Here is a 14,717-nt window from a genome sequence, read left to right on the forward strand (position 1 = left end):
CTGGGATTTGCTTAATATTTAGTGTATAGATCCCAGTGAACTCACTGGAAGTGACTAAGAAGTGGCCATGCATTTTCTAGGCTCTTACTTAAGTAGCATTCATGTAAATTGTTCTCGAGGTTAAGAAGTGGCCTTCAGCTGTCGTTTTTTCCTGATGTTTTGCGTTATTGCCATGTTATATCATGGGGAGTGGGTGGGAATTTTCACAGCCTTTGATTTGATTCTTCTCCAAATTGATTGGCTGGTTAGTGGGGTTTCTGTTTGCCTTTGCAATGTTTTTGTTTGATTTTGGTTTTTTAATCTATCTTTGCCGCTATTAAGAGTATCTAGAAGGAAAGCTGTAGCGTATGTACTTTTGAATGAATGTACAGTACCAAAGATTAGTTACAGGCACTTGGATTTGCTGGCATTGATCATGCCGCCGCTGCTTAACAGCTATCTGCCTGGTTCTTTCCAAAAGGAAGAGAATTAAAAGGAGAACTAGTCCTGCCATTGTTGTAGGTGAAAGAGGCATGCTGACGCTTCCAAGCAAGGCTAAGGCAAATCTAAACTCAGGCCTACCACAAGCATGAGAAGAAGCAGTATCTCCAACCACCCAGGACTGAAACGGGTTTCAGCTTAGACTTTCTTCTCCTTTGTGCTTCTGACTATTTGCTCCGAATTCTCACACATTCTGTGAATGTTAGAAACAAAGAAATCCTTTAAATTGACCCTATCACTTCTGTGGCTTTGAATGCTTGTTACCTATCTATGGGAAATAAAAGCACATTCTTCTCTTGGCTATGTCAGCTATGAAGAATTCAATTAAAAATGTGCTCTTAGTTCTGCAGTACGGAATTTGCATTTTTCAAAGAGGGAGGCTTTGTAGGAGTTTGCAGTTTTAGGTTACATTTTAAGTGTTGGCATGGGAAAGAAGAGAAACTAACTTGAAGAGCATATTGTCCAGCCCAAGGATATCTGCTCTTCCCTTGAAATTTGCCTTAACCTTGAAACATGAAGATTAGCGCTGGTGGGCCTGATGATGGCCAGAATCATATGGTTTTATTAAGTATTTCTCAAGTAATACAAGAATAAGGACCGGGACAGTAACTGTCTGACCATTTTTAGAATGAAAGAGGTGTGTAACTGAAACTGGTTTAAAAAAAATCTGTTACTGTATACAGTCCTTGTCAGGTTTTGCCCATACAACTTGGAATGGGCAGCAGGCACCAGCCCAGCTGGTTACAAAACAGTTAAACGCTGAAGGAACTTGGGTTTCTGTTTGAACTTTAAACAGACTCAGGGTTTGGTTGGATGCAATGTAGTTGTTTCTGACTGAAGATAGCAGAAGCGAGAAACAGTATTGGCAGTTGCTGTTCTAAGTAAGCATTTTAGCTCTGCTATTGAAAATCTTCAACCAAGTCATTCACTGTTCTCTCTGTGTGCTCTTTGTGCTGTGTAGTGCATTCCTACTTGATAAAAACTACTCTGTAGTGAGTAGTTTTTACTGGCTCCGCTATACCATTCTGTATTTGGCACAATGGTTAATGTAATGTGTAGAGTAGCTGTTACCAGCTCTCCGCTGCATATGCATACACATTTTTTTCCACCAAAAGTGATGCTGAGCAGTATGAAGTCAGTAGGCTTTCCAAAGTCACCTTGAAGCTTTTTAGATTGATTTAGTGGTTAGGAAGGTGCTGGGTGCATCACAGTTTCTTGTAAGCTTATTCAAGTTTGAAATTAATTAAAACTGACAACTCACTAAATGAATGCCCCTCCTCTGCCAAAAAAGGGGGGGCTGGGGGGCTCTAGCTTTCAGCTGTCAGATTGCTTTGTATGTTACTGAAAATGCATTTCCAACTGCGGCATCAATGTGTGATTGCAAATGGAGCTGTGGAACATCCTGATTTTATTTCTAGAGATTGAGACTGACTAAAGCATGTAAGGGTGCAGTTTCTGTGCTCCGGGGGTCTTACACCTGCCTTTTAATTATTAAACATATTCTGAACCTTTTGAGCTTTCTGATAGCTTTTAAAAATAATTAAAAGCAGCCTGTAGAGTTAACAGGTCAAGCTTAGGAGAGCAGTACTAACCGTGTTCTGCAGTTTTTCTGCTGTAGTAGGAAACCATTTAGCTGGATTTGTAACTCAGGAAAGGGCACAAGCTGCAGTTCAGCTAACTAGAGCCCTTACGTAGACCAAAAGTCAAGCTACATGTCATGCCCATTATCTAGATCTGGAAAAAGAACAGGCTTAACTAACAGATGCACTAAACCTATCCAAATGTGACTTTCCTTTCCTTGTCAAGACAAGGCCTCAATAATTAGAAAACGCTGTGTGTCCCCTCCTAAAGCTTTGCAAGTACCATCATGTATGTGTGTGTGTGTATGTATATATGTATAAATCTATATACATAAATACGTATTTTATAGGTATGCATATATTTATATGCAGGTATATATAAAATCTGGTGTATTGTAACAACTGTTGTCCTGTTTACTAGGTTCATGATCAAGAGAGCACAAGGAAGAAAACGATTTGGTATGAAAAACTTCAAGAAGAGATGGTTTCGCCTGACAAACCATGAGTTTACCTATCAGAAAAGTAAAGGTAACGAAGATTTGCCCTTTTTTGATAGATTAAACCTAAGGATTGTGTAAGAGCAGAAGACTAAGATCTAGATCTGTAACTGTAGAAGGCACAGTGCAGGCAAGACTGTCAGCCTGTGTGCACTTGCCCTTTTTTAGTATGTCTGTGATGACTGTTATAGAAGCTCTTGCATAGCACAGTACCCTATAAATAAGCAGAATATTTGGTAATATTTGTCTAATATCAGTTATGAACATCATTTGTAGGTTTCACAGTTACATAGTAGAATGACCAAGGAAGCTAAACTCAGGGTACAAATACCTTATACTAGGATTTCGGTTTGTATTAACTGTTCTCAGATGCTTATCAGCTTGTTCTCATAAATTCTCTAGCATTGGCACAACTGGCTGCGGTGGGCAGGGATTTGCCTGCAAGCTTTGAACTCGCAAAAATGTGTTCCCTTAACTTTGACTAATATCGAGGATTTTACTTTTTGCATATTATACCTGTCTGTTCAGTAGTACACAACAAATACCACTTCCTTGTATCACATAAATACATAGGGAGTGAGAAAGATAAGGAAACATGTTCAGATGATGCCAGTCTTCATTTCATACTCAACTTTAAGATCTTGAGTGACCACCGTCAACCTAGTTCAGTTGAGCCGACAGAAATTATTTCTTTCATTGTCGCCTTCTCAGGAAACACACTGCATCTTGCTGCAGTAGTCAGTTTCTAAGAGGTTTTCTAGCATAACTTAGTGCAAATGTAAACAGAAATGAACTTTAAGATAATACTTAAGGACCATGCTAGTAAATAATTGCTGAATGAAAGATTTGTTTTTTTTTCTTGAGAAGTCAAAATGATCTTCAAAGGAACTGAATCGGCCCTTAGAACAAGGGTAGAGGGTGATGTTGAGTTATGAATAAGTTGCTCAGTATCTCTGTGTAATCTGCAGGTGATCACCCTTTGTGTAGCATTCCAATTGAAAACATTCTGGCAGTGGAAAGACTGGAGGAGGAATCCTTTAAAATGAAAAATGTAAGTAGATCATCTTCATTAATTTACTTGTTAGGTTGGTCTAGACCCACCAGCCTAATTGCCTTTTTCCCTTTTGTAACCTGGATTGGGTTTCTATTGAAAGATGTACAACCACAGCTGCCTGTTCTGTATATAGTAGCAGGAGTTTCCAAAAGTACAGCCCATTCAGATTCTTAACAGCCCAGTCAGCAGTCCTTGGGTTTCGTGATCTGCAGCACAGTCAGTACTGACCACTGCTGATCATCTGTCTGGGCTCTGTAATGTCAGACACAGGCAAGATAATCGAGTCCCTGCCCTTTCTGTCAGACCTCTCTGATGGGAAAGAACTGGCTGCTTATAATTGTGAAGGATCATATCTTTTTTCAGGGTTGTTTTATCGGTTAATGAAAGTGGATATATATTTAGGATAGGTCATGTGCTAGAACAACATCTGTGCTGGGCCAGTGTGGTTTAGCATTTTGATTGCCACATTAGGGAATAAAATACAGCTGTATTTCTCATGCCTGGAACACTACTGCCAACTTCTGTATGCGAGACATACCGTCCATTGTATAAGAACAGTTCTTGGACATGATCAGTTTAGGTGATGTTAGGAGCCTTTTTCTTGCTCTTCTGCTTGTAAAGCTGAGTACAGTCCTTAAAAACTTTTATTTAAAAATAAACAAAAAAACAGCTCATGCTTTTCCAGTTCTAAACATGCATCCATTACAGACGACTTTTTACACATAAATGGTTGTGACTTTTAGCTTTTCTGCCTTTAAGTGTTTCCTGCCATCCATGCTGCTTGTGAACACCATGCAGGCCAGTGCTCAGACCTGCCCTAGATATTAAGTTCCTCAAACAGCACTTTGTTACAGTGAAAAACAATGCTTGACTCCTCAGTATTTTCCCTGTTTCAGGTATTATTTTGGTAGCATATCTCTCTCTCTTAAAAGATGGAATAAGTTTCAATTCATTTGCTTCTAGAGCACATCTTCATTGTACTGTAGCTGGCTCTGGTGTTTATTACTTATGTTAATTAAATAGGTGAAAGCAACCAAGCTGCAAAATCATTCTCAGGCTGAAGGCAGCTGTAATGTGCGATGAACTGTTGCCAACCATACTCTGCAAAATAACTTGATTGATCTAAAAGTAGCCACACAGTTGAGAGAGAACTTACTGTGTGTGGAGAGGAGCTGAGCTATAATTCCAATCAGCTCTTTAGTGACAGCAGACTAACTTATGCTGAGTCTACTGGGCTAAAATGCATCCAAAATATCCCTTTATTGTAGGAAAAATATCCCTTTATTGTTAACATCAGAAACTGTGGACTATTTTGGTTGCTTAAATTCAGTATTACCTAGGAAATGAAGGTGACTACATCCATTCTGCAAAGTAAGGCTCAAAGTCTTTCCATAAGCAGTAGAAAATACCATTATCATCTTCCCGTGCTAATATATTCCATTTATCTTGCCATACATAAATAGAACACTGCAGCAAGAAGAGAATTCTTGAAACACCACAGCAGATGTATTTGTGATGGATATTCCATCATGGGTGCTAAGTGTGATTAAAGATCCAAATTTTCTATAAATATTCTCCATGTATCTGTGTTCTGAGTTGACCAGGTGTGTCTTCCTCACTCCTGATAAATCTACCTGCCTGGCAGTAAAGCCAGTAGCTTTCATCTTCCTTCAGCACAGTTTGGGGAGTGTGGGGGTGGCTTTAAGTACTGTTCAGGTCTTCTGTGTTGTTTGAGAAGCAACTGGTGGTTTTGGTAGTGTAAAGGTCTTGCAGCCACTTGGAATTCTTGGCTTAGTTGTGGTCTTCTCAGTAACAGTTGCCATATGTTAGTTCACTTAGGTTGGTATCCCCTTACACAAAGCCATACTCCTTAAATCTGTTCCTTTGTTATAATGCAGAAGGCTCCATTTACCCCAGCAGGACATTAAAATTCTTTTCCTTGTTGTTCTGTGTCAAGGGAGGGTTGAGCTGCACGCTCCTGTCTTCCTTGTTCCTTCCTTCTGTATTCCCCAAACTCAAATTGCCAGTTAGACCTGAAAAGTTTTATTAAAAGGACTCTCTTTGGTGTGTATTTTGACAGTGCTGGACTGATGACATTAGCAGCTCCTACACTGCTCTTGTGTGTTGTGCCTTTCTAATTATTGTCTGACATCTGTAAGGATACTAAATACAGGGAAATGACTGTTGGAGCTCTCCGTTTCCTGTTAGAAGAGACATTGTAATTAAAAAAACCCGGTTCATTCACAAATTAGCAAGTATCTTTGCAAGCTATTTTGAAGGATGTGCACCTAAAAGTTTCACAAGGAAAGAAGAGATTGCACTGGTACCAGTCTGCAATTTTCTCCTGACCAGCTAGGTGCAGAATTCGGGCCAATGTTTCAGGTCTTTGTGATAGACAAAAGTGAATTTCAATTTTGGTGGGTTTTTTTTTTGCGTCTTTAGTGTTTGTTGGCTTTTTTTTTTAAGTAGCACAGAGAGACCAGCTGTTTGGAAAATAATATTCCACATGATAAGGCAGTGTAATGTCTAATTATTTGAATAATCAAATAAAGAAGTAGAGGGAGGAAGGATAATTTAGAAATATCTGTGAGAGGGAGAGGAAAATCCATTAAAATTAAGTATTTGCAGAAGCTAGAGGAAATGAAGATGATTGACATTTGCCTTTCCAAAATTTGAAGTTAAGATCACTAACTTGAGCTTAGTTATCTTCAGTGCGTGATTGGTATAATCAAGCAATAAGGCTGAGCGTCAGAAATTCACCTCTTCATGAGGAGGAGAATAAATGTGATTGTGCCATTTTAGGTTGCAAGCTGTTTCAAACAGGCAGGAGAGCTCTAGTTTAGATTTTCAGTGACCAAGCCATAATGCGGAATTAATGTGCAATTATTTGAACTACCCTATGGTGATTAAAGAGAAACTTGTATTGCTTTGATTTGCTGATAGCAGCTGTAGTTGGGTGCAGAAGTGTGGGAGCTATTGAAAGAATGATGCTGAAATAGGTGTTAAAAAGACTAGCGATGTGGCACTATTAAAGCAAAGCTGTCGCTAAGGACAGATCCCAACTCTGGTGTTTCTCTTTTCTGCCCTCTGGTGACCACCATTTCCTTTCAGCCCTGCGTTGGGTCCCTCTGTCAGCCTTCCAAAACTTGGAGCTGCAGCACTACTAAAATTGCATCCCTGTGGCTGACAACAAATCTTATTGGGGCCCAACGAGCAAGTTGATATTAGCTGTTTGTAAATCATCTCCTACAGGAACAGTATCTTACTCCTTGTACCAGGTGAAAGGTCTTGTCGTTTTAAGGGCACATTTGCTGCTTGGTTTTGTGTTGAAAAGCATTTATTGGTGCATTCTTTTAGTATGCTGTATTTTGCCTTTAATAAATGATCAGTCTGAGCCCAGTCTTAGGTTCACCTACTCATTCTGGTGGTTATTCTCTGGCTTATTTCCTTATTTGCAGATGTTCCAGGTGATTCAGCCTGAAAGAAGAGTCCTGTATATCCAAGCAAATAATTGTGTGGAGGCCAAGGACTGGATTGATATCCTCACCAAAGTTAGCCAATGCAACAAGAAGCGCCTCACGGTCTACCATCCCTCTGCCTATCTCAATGGCCACTGGCTTTGCTGTAAAGCTACTGCAGATAATACTCCTGGCTGCACACCCTGCACAGGGTAAGGGTTGGTAACGCGCCGTTGATCTAGGTGTTGCTGGGGGTGCGTGCGTCTCGGTGGCATGACTGGCAGGTATGCCATTACCAAGAAGATCTGGCAGGTGCACAGGCAACATGGTGTTTTCAGAGGCCATCTTTGTTATTTCTGATGCTGTCAGTATCTGCACATCTTGGTCAAAAATGTTTAAATTTTTAGAGTTCAAGACATTGGTAGGAGTTGACTATGGGATAAGATACTTTGGTTCTGATCGTCTGTCATTAGTAAAAATGTCAGAAATCCCTTTAACACCCTGTTTGCAAATTCCTGAAACAGCCAATCATCTGCTTCTAGATCTAGATCTAAAGTGATCTTTGTCTAAGTGGACCACTCATGCTGTCTGTTAAATGAAGAGGTGCTATCTGATTCGTAGGAAACTCTTTTCATCTGAAATGAGAGAAGCAAGTCTGTAGTGGTAGTTAATCTCAGAATGTAAGACCTGGAGGATTGGGAGTCCAGTGCTTTGGCTCCTCCATCTGGTTATAGCAGACTAATTCACCAAAATGTTTGGATACTGATGAAGTCCTCTCCAAGTCAGAGTGAAAGCATGCTGGATAAGTCTAGGCATAAAGAAATTTGAACTTGTCTACCTTTTCTTTTGGGAAAATTAGGAAGTTTTGAGCTCTATTACACACAATCTGTTGGCTTTCATGAGTACTTGCTTTTACTTTCATCCTCGTTAAGTGCTTTTTGTGCCATAATACACTGTGTAGCATATAACTTCTCTTCCTGATGCCTTTCAGAGGCCTGCCAGCAAATATACAACTGGATATAGATGGAGATAGAGAAACTGAGCGCATCTACTCTCTTTTCAACTTGTATATGCCAAAATTGGAGAAAATGCAAGGTGAGAATGAAAGATCATTGCGTCTCCAATACACTTATCAAGGCAAAAATACCTGTGAAAAATTGGATGTCCTATCTAGACTAGCCTTGCGAACCACGTGCTAGAACACAATGGCCATTATTTAACTTGTTTCCCCTTCTGCTGTCTTGAGGCAGTTGTGTGAATTATTTTTGGTGCAGTGTGCAGTCTCATAGTCTGTACAAAGTTATTTGCATAATAAACAGTTGTTTGAAATACAGTCTTAACCTCAGCATCTTAAAATAGCGTAGGCACAGAGCATTGCTTGGATGCTCTGAATTGACAAATTGGAGCGTGCACTAAACCAGAAGTTTACTGATCCTGAAAAGAAGCACCAGCAAAGTTGAGGTTTCAGTGGAACATGGTTTTGTGTTAGCAGAAGTCACATGCGCATTCCCTGATTCAGATCCCAAGAACTGGCTGGATACAAATGGTTTCCTGAAGAAGGCTCTTTCAGAATTATCAGCAAAAGATGACCCTGTGGATACCTGTGAAATGTTGAAAAGGGAAGTTTGGACTGGGAAACTCACAGGAGCTAAGATGAGAAGAGATGTGACATGAAGGATAAAAGAAAGAAGAGGCAGCAGAGGAAGTTAGTACTAGTAGGCATGCCAAGAAAAGTATCCGGTGTACATGGTGCCAGACTTGAAATCCTGATTTAGCACAGGGAGTGGCAGGGAAGCCTTCCCTGTGGCCCTGATCTTTAAATAGCACTTTATTTTATAATATGAGATAAGCCAGTGGTGTCAAACACACAGATTGGAAAGCACTTTAATCCATTCCTGGCCGCTGTGCAATTGCAAACTTAAGATCCCCACCACTTCCGAGCTGTCTGAACCAATGCCCAGCTTTCCCCTGTTCCGAATCCTCGCTGCCAGAGCCAGCATCGAGTTTCAGTGTCAGAGAAAAGGACGCAGGTCTGGCGTGGACAGTGCGGCAAGGCGAAGGTAACTCGAAAGCCGAGACTGAGACAGCAGTAAAGCTAGAAAGCCAGGGAAAATAGAGACAAAGTATAAGTGTTCCCTCTACCTTTCCAACACGCTCAGCTACAATGCAGAAGTAGACTACGTGATGAATGTGTTGCAAATGTTCATGTGTAGTCAGTGTCCTGATCTCTTAGCCAGGAAAGCTCCCTGGTAGAATAAGAAGGTAGTTATGCCCTGCCCCTTCTTAGGATATGTCCTTAAGCAGGCAGCCAGGCAGTAGTCAGGACATACTCTGCTTATGCTTGTATGAATCTTCTAGGGGTAATGTGGTAGAACATCTTCTGTGACTGCTTCAACCTGTAATTGTTTTGAATTCAGTCTGTCGCGCAGTGCCGTACTTGCTACTTAGCTGCTGCGTAGGGCTAGAACCTGTCCTGCCGACAAGGGAATGCTTGGCTTTGTGCAGGCTAACCCTGCGGCACGGTGGCAGTGAGGCCTGCGTCAGAGTTCCCAAAACGTGTGCATAGGATGCTGCTGGTGGTAAGCACTGTCTGTGCAGCAAAGGACAGCTTTGCATGGAGCCAGGAGCGGCTGCCAGGCTTGCTGCCTTTTCTGTATGAGATGAGGAGGAGGGAACTGGCATGGGACAGCCCCTGTGCCTACCAACAGCCCAGCAAAAGGACGGGGAACTGCTCCTTCTGCTGTTGCTGTTAGCCTCAGTTCTGTGGTGGTCATATAGAAACAAACCGAGGAACTGTATGAACCCTGGACTGAGTATTTTTAGTCTGCTTGTCTCGCCTTTTTTCCCCTGCCTGTCTGATACCTATTCCTGTGCTTTATTTTTTTTACCCCAGAGGCCTGTGGCAGCAAATCTGTGTACGATGGACCTGAAGAGGAAGAATATTCTACATTCATCATTGATGACCCTAAGGAGACATATAAAACACTAAAGCTGATTATTGACGGTGTTGGAACTTTAGAGCAGGAGCATGCTCAATATAAGAGGGATAAATTTAAGAAGACAAAATATGGAAGCCAGTAAGTACAACAGGTTGTCCCAACAGGGGAACAATCCTGGGAAATGGTATTTCCCTTGCCTATGATCTGGCCGTTGCCATATTCATGTTCAAAAAAGATCCTGTGAATACATACAAAGTAAGATTGTGACTTAAGATTAGTATCACAATATTTTAAAGGATTGTAAGAGATTTTTAAATGCCTATTTTTAAATGCAATTTCATTCATAAAAATAGTGCAGGATTTTGGGGTTTTTTTTGGTTTTTGGTTTGTTTTTTTTTTTTAATTTTGAACCTGTGTTTGTGGGATGAGCAGTAAATACCAGAAGATACGTGTATTTACCAGCTTCTTTTAGAGTGTTAGCTTAAAAACGGGAAGAGTGGCTGATACAGCCACATGACTCTGTCTTCTGTATGTGTAAATAAGGGAGCGTTCTACACATGGCTGGCAAAAAAGAGGATCAATTCATTCAGTCAGTTCTTCCAGTTCAAGTAAGATGCAGTACTATCATTACAGTTACAACTTTGAAAAGCGAACTTAGGGAAAGGGTTTTGTCTGTTCACTTTGTGTGCTGACATCTTGATGTCTTGACAGAAAATTCTATGTATAGTACTTTTTCCTTCTTTTTTTTTCTTTTCTTTTAGAGAACATCCCATTGGTGACAAGAGCTTCCAGACATACATCAGGCAGCAGTCAGAGATCTCGGCACATTCCATATGAAGTGCAAAGGAAACCACAGGACAGTGCTGAAGGGTCGATCAGTGAAGCTAAATAGCAAAACAAAAGGGAGGCCACACATGTAGCAAAATGTACGGATCAGTGTGAAGCTTACAAACTTTGAGACTTGCTAAACGTATTCTCTTTTTCAAGAAACTGTTACAATAGTTGCTATGCACTTTATTCATCTGGTTATTGACAGATGATAAAACTCTGCCTTCTAGGCAGTTGTTGTCATGTGTATTTTTAAATTTGCTTTGGTTTCTTGGAATCTAGTGATCAGTTCAATGATCGAGGTGTGTGGACTTCATCTTGACATCTCCCATGCAATTCCGTATGTTTCAGAAACCAAGCATGCTGCTAGTATGCAGCATTTTCTAGAATGGTTGTTTGTTACTGTTTTTTTGTTCCTGATTCATGTATATTATGCCACACTCCTGCGTGCTCTCCTAGGAAAAGCTTAGTAACACTTTACTTTTAATGCCTGCATTTAGAAAAGAAGCCGAGAAAAAACCCTCTGGTGTAATCTCTTGCGTTGTAGCTTGTGTTCTGAACAGGCCAAAGAGCAGGCCTTTTGTTTTTACAGCAGCATAATTTTTGCTAAATGTGCACAGTTTTTAATAGCAATTCAGATCTGAATGGTACTCTTGATATTTTTGAGATACAAAGTCATTTCTCCAGCCACATTCAGCAGACTTTGGTTTTGAAGATGCAATCTCAGCGGTATAATAAAACTGACTCTCATAAATATGAGTAAGGAAAAAATGAATTTACGTGAAAGCTACATGTCTCTCTTATGCAGTCCAGTGAATGGTAATCTTTGAAAATCTGCCAACTGAAAGGCAAGGTAAGCTGATTTTGGTGACCTTTTACCACCACAGCAAGAAAGATGAATGGAGTATGAGTCTGGCAGCTGACACTGACTCCCAGGCACAGAAGTCGTCAGGATGGGTTTTCTCTGAAAGGATGTTTAAGCACTGGAGTCGGTGCTCTCCTTGTACTACTTGCTTTTCTGGAAAATAGATTTCTACTTTTCAAAAAATGTTTTTAAATACTTTTTTAAGGAGACTTGTTAAAGGATATTTAGTATATTAACACGCATAATGGTAACTTGTTAATATTCTGAGTGTAGTGAAAATGGAATGAGCTGTGTATCTCACTAATACCAACAAAAGTCATTAAGGAGGGGAATAAAGATCTGCTAAATATAAGATATATATTTATGTATGCTGGTTAGTTGTACACCGTAACTTTCCTCTGTATAAGGGTCTGATTTATGAACATCTAGCTTTGATGGCACGGAAGCCTGCATGATGGACTTTTAAGCTTCTGTGGGGTAGAAGCTAGTGTTGGTTTTAAGCTGAATTGGAACAGAAAGCATTGAACTATCAGTTTAATGTGAAGATATCTGTATCTTTGCTTAAAGTGTTACAGAGTGACTCTTAACTGTGTCCTCATTGCATCTGACATGATTTAAGATGGCTGAAGTACTTTGAATGCCTCTGTTAGTGTTGCTCTTAGGAATGAGGTTTTCTTTTTGTTTGAGTATATAGTAGATCACCTCCTAGTAGATGATAAATGATCTTTTATTCATCTTCACCCAGCACACTGGGGAAAGGGAAGTAATGAAGCATTGCAGAGATGCATTTTTGGACTCCAAGCTTTTAGCTGCCATGAACTGCAATTTTTAACATGTATTTGTAACTTAATATTGTTTATAAAATACTAATGACCTGTAATGTGTGTTCTACTTGCCAATTAAAAGAAATGTTTTATTTCTGAAAGCCATGTGCACATTTGGAGTCTGTTTAGATTCAGTGACCACCAGGGTGCCTGTTGGCTCAGCATCCGCTGTCGTTCAGAGTTGGACCATGGAGGGATGTCCTCGTGAGCATAAACCAATCTCTGTTGGGGTTGCCAAGTCCCATCCTCGCTCCTCCTCCTGTCTCCACCCCTTTTCTTAGGTCAGCATCACACCTGTGGGTCTCTGCAGTGAACCAGATTGGGCACCTGAGCCAGCCATAAACTACTCTAGCAAAGAAAGCAGTTATGGCTCAGCTAGGTCAGCATCTGGACCTGGTTCCTTGTGTTACTACACAGCTGTTGCTGCTGCAAGGGAGGGGTGAGACGGTGTTGAAAGAATAGGAGGAAAGAGTTGAGAGCACAACACCGCACATGCATATTGGCTCATGGACCTATGGAACACCACCCTTCTGAATAGGACCTGTTCTGTGGCAAAACCTTGGGCATGCTGAGGTTTGTGCAAGTCAGTCTTCTGGAGCCTACCAGTCCTCTGTCATGTGGATTAAGCTTTGACTTATGTGGGTTAGCCATCTCTTTGGCTCTGAGACATGGAGTGACAAGCTGCACTCCCTGGTTCTGTTGGGGAGTGTGTACAGGAAGGGGAGTGTGTACAGGAAGGTGAGGCAGCAGCCCCTCCGGGATAGCTGTTGACCAGCTCATTCCCTGTCTGTTAGTCTAGCTCATGTTCAGGGTAAGTCCTGGTGCTGTCTCGGGTGTCTCAGTCACCAGAACACAAGCCTGCACTTCTGAGCAACTTTGGAGAAGAGCTTCTGCAGGCACACTCTAGCTGAGTGACAGTAGTGGTTTAACAGGTAGACCACAGCCAGGAAAGAAAACCAAACTGATGGTGGAAAACACATCACCAGTGTCTTGGTGAAGGTGAACTTGACCACAGTTACGCAAGTTGTGTGTTTTTGCTGAGGAACTGTAAATCTTGTTTTTTAAAACAAACAAGGTTTTAAGTAAGGTGAGTTAGTAAACGGACACAGGATTTGTAAGAAATGAGCGGAGTTAAATGCAGAGTTACTGTAACACTGTTCCCAGATCTGTCTCTCTTCCACTTTGCTTCATCCGATGTGTTCAACCATTTTGTTTTCCTCCTAACATGTCTTAGCTTAAGTCAATAGGAAATCTTTGAAAGCTGCTTTTCTTACAGCATAACTTAATTAACAGGGTTGTTGAGGGGGTCGTGCTAACACTGGGCTTCCAATACCTGCTTAGCCTCTGTCTCCTGTCTGTCTGCAGCATATGTTTCTGATATTATCTTCAGAAATACTCAGCAAATCCTGCCCACAAGATGGATGACTTGATAGAGACACTTGGGAGAGCATTCCTTATATCTCGAATGAAGACAATAACAAAAAAAAAAACATAGGCATAAGTAAGCATGTCAGGTCAGTTTTCTTTCTTTCTCTCGTCTATCCTAGCCTGAAAGGCAGAAAAAGTATTTTTGACAGAAAAAAAATCAGAAGCTGAGCTCTCCTCTCATGGCAGTCCTGATGCCAAAGAAGATCCTTGTGCCTGTTTTCTCCCTCACTCAACGAGAGTGCACTAGGGCACGGCTGACCTCGCGCCAGGACCCACGTGGCCCTGGTCTGTGACCTCCGGTTCAAAGGAGGTGGTGTCTCTGGCCAGGCAAACGTCTTTATGTGTTTCAGAAGAGTTCAGACTGGGAGATTTGGCTGTGAAACTGCACACCTGAAGTCAAGATTGCTGTTAGTTTCCTAAGGCAATGGATGAGAATTTAGTTGACAGACAAAATTGTCACTCCCGTGTGTATTCTAGGTGGATACAGTGGAGATGGAGAGCAGCTGCTGCAGTGATGACTACTAGAGCCTTTTCACGCGGTGGCTGTTGTGTCAAGCTGTGCTGGGATGCAGTCAGTTGGGCAGCAAGAGTAACAAGCCTTGCATGTGCCAATGCTGTCTCAAAGCTCTGTTGGCACCAGTAGCACTTGGTTCTTCATCCAGTAAGATTTTAATGAGGTCTGTGTATGAATGAGAGGGTTGAAGAACATGGATCTTGTCTGGAAACATTTCCATGTGAAAATGGCTGAATGGAAAGAAAGAAAA

At 41.1% G+C, this 14,717-nt stretch overlaps 1 protein-coding gene across 4 annotated transcripts in view; it reads left to right on the forward strand.

Annotated features, from left to right (window-relative positions):
• The window catches only part of RASA3 (RAS p21 protein activator 3), a 135,220-nt gene extending 123,826 nt beyond the window's left edge, over positions 1–11,394 (forward strand). For 3 of the 4 annotated variants that reach the window (XM_086610685.1, XM_086610693.1, XM_086610710.1), the window contains 6 exons: positions 2,482–2,588; positions 3,526–3,608; positions 7,070–7,281; positions 8,061–8,164; positions 9,963–10,146; positions 10,770–11,394. In XM_086610685.1, coding sequence (XP_086466811.1) covers positions 2,482–2,588; positions 3,526–3,608; positions 7,070–7,281; positions 8,061–8,164; positions 9,963–10,146; positions 10,770–10,845 — 766 coding nt within the window. In that variant the 3' untranslated portion in view covers positions 10,846–11,394. Of the gene's footprint in view, positions 1–2,481; positions 2,596–3,523; positions 3,609–7,069; positions 7,282–8,060; positions 8,165–9,962; positions 10,147–10,769 lie in introns of all 4 variants that reach the window. The other variant, XM_086610699.1, reaches the window with a different exon arrangement.
• Positions 11,395–14,717: the final 3,323 nt, after the last annotated feature.

This window comes from Tauraco erythrolophus, chromosome 1 (assembly GCF_009769465.1).
Source record: "Tauraco erythrolophus isolate bTauEry1 chromosome 1, bTauEry1.pri, whole genome shotgun sequence".
Classification (NCBI taxonomy): Eukaryota; Metazoa; Chordata; class Aves; order Musophagiformes; family Musophagidae; genus Tauraco; species Tauraco erythrolophus.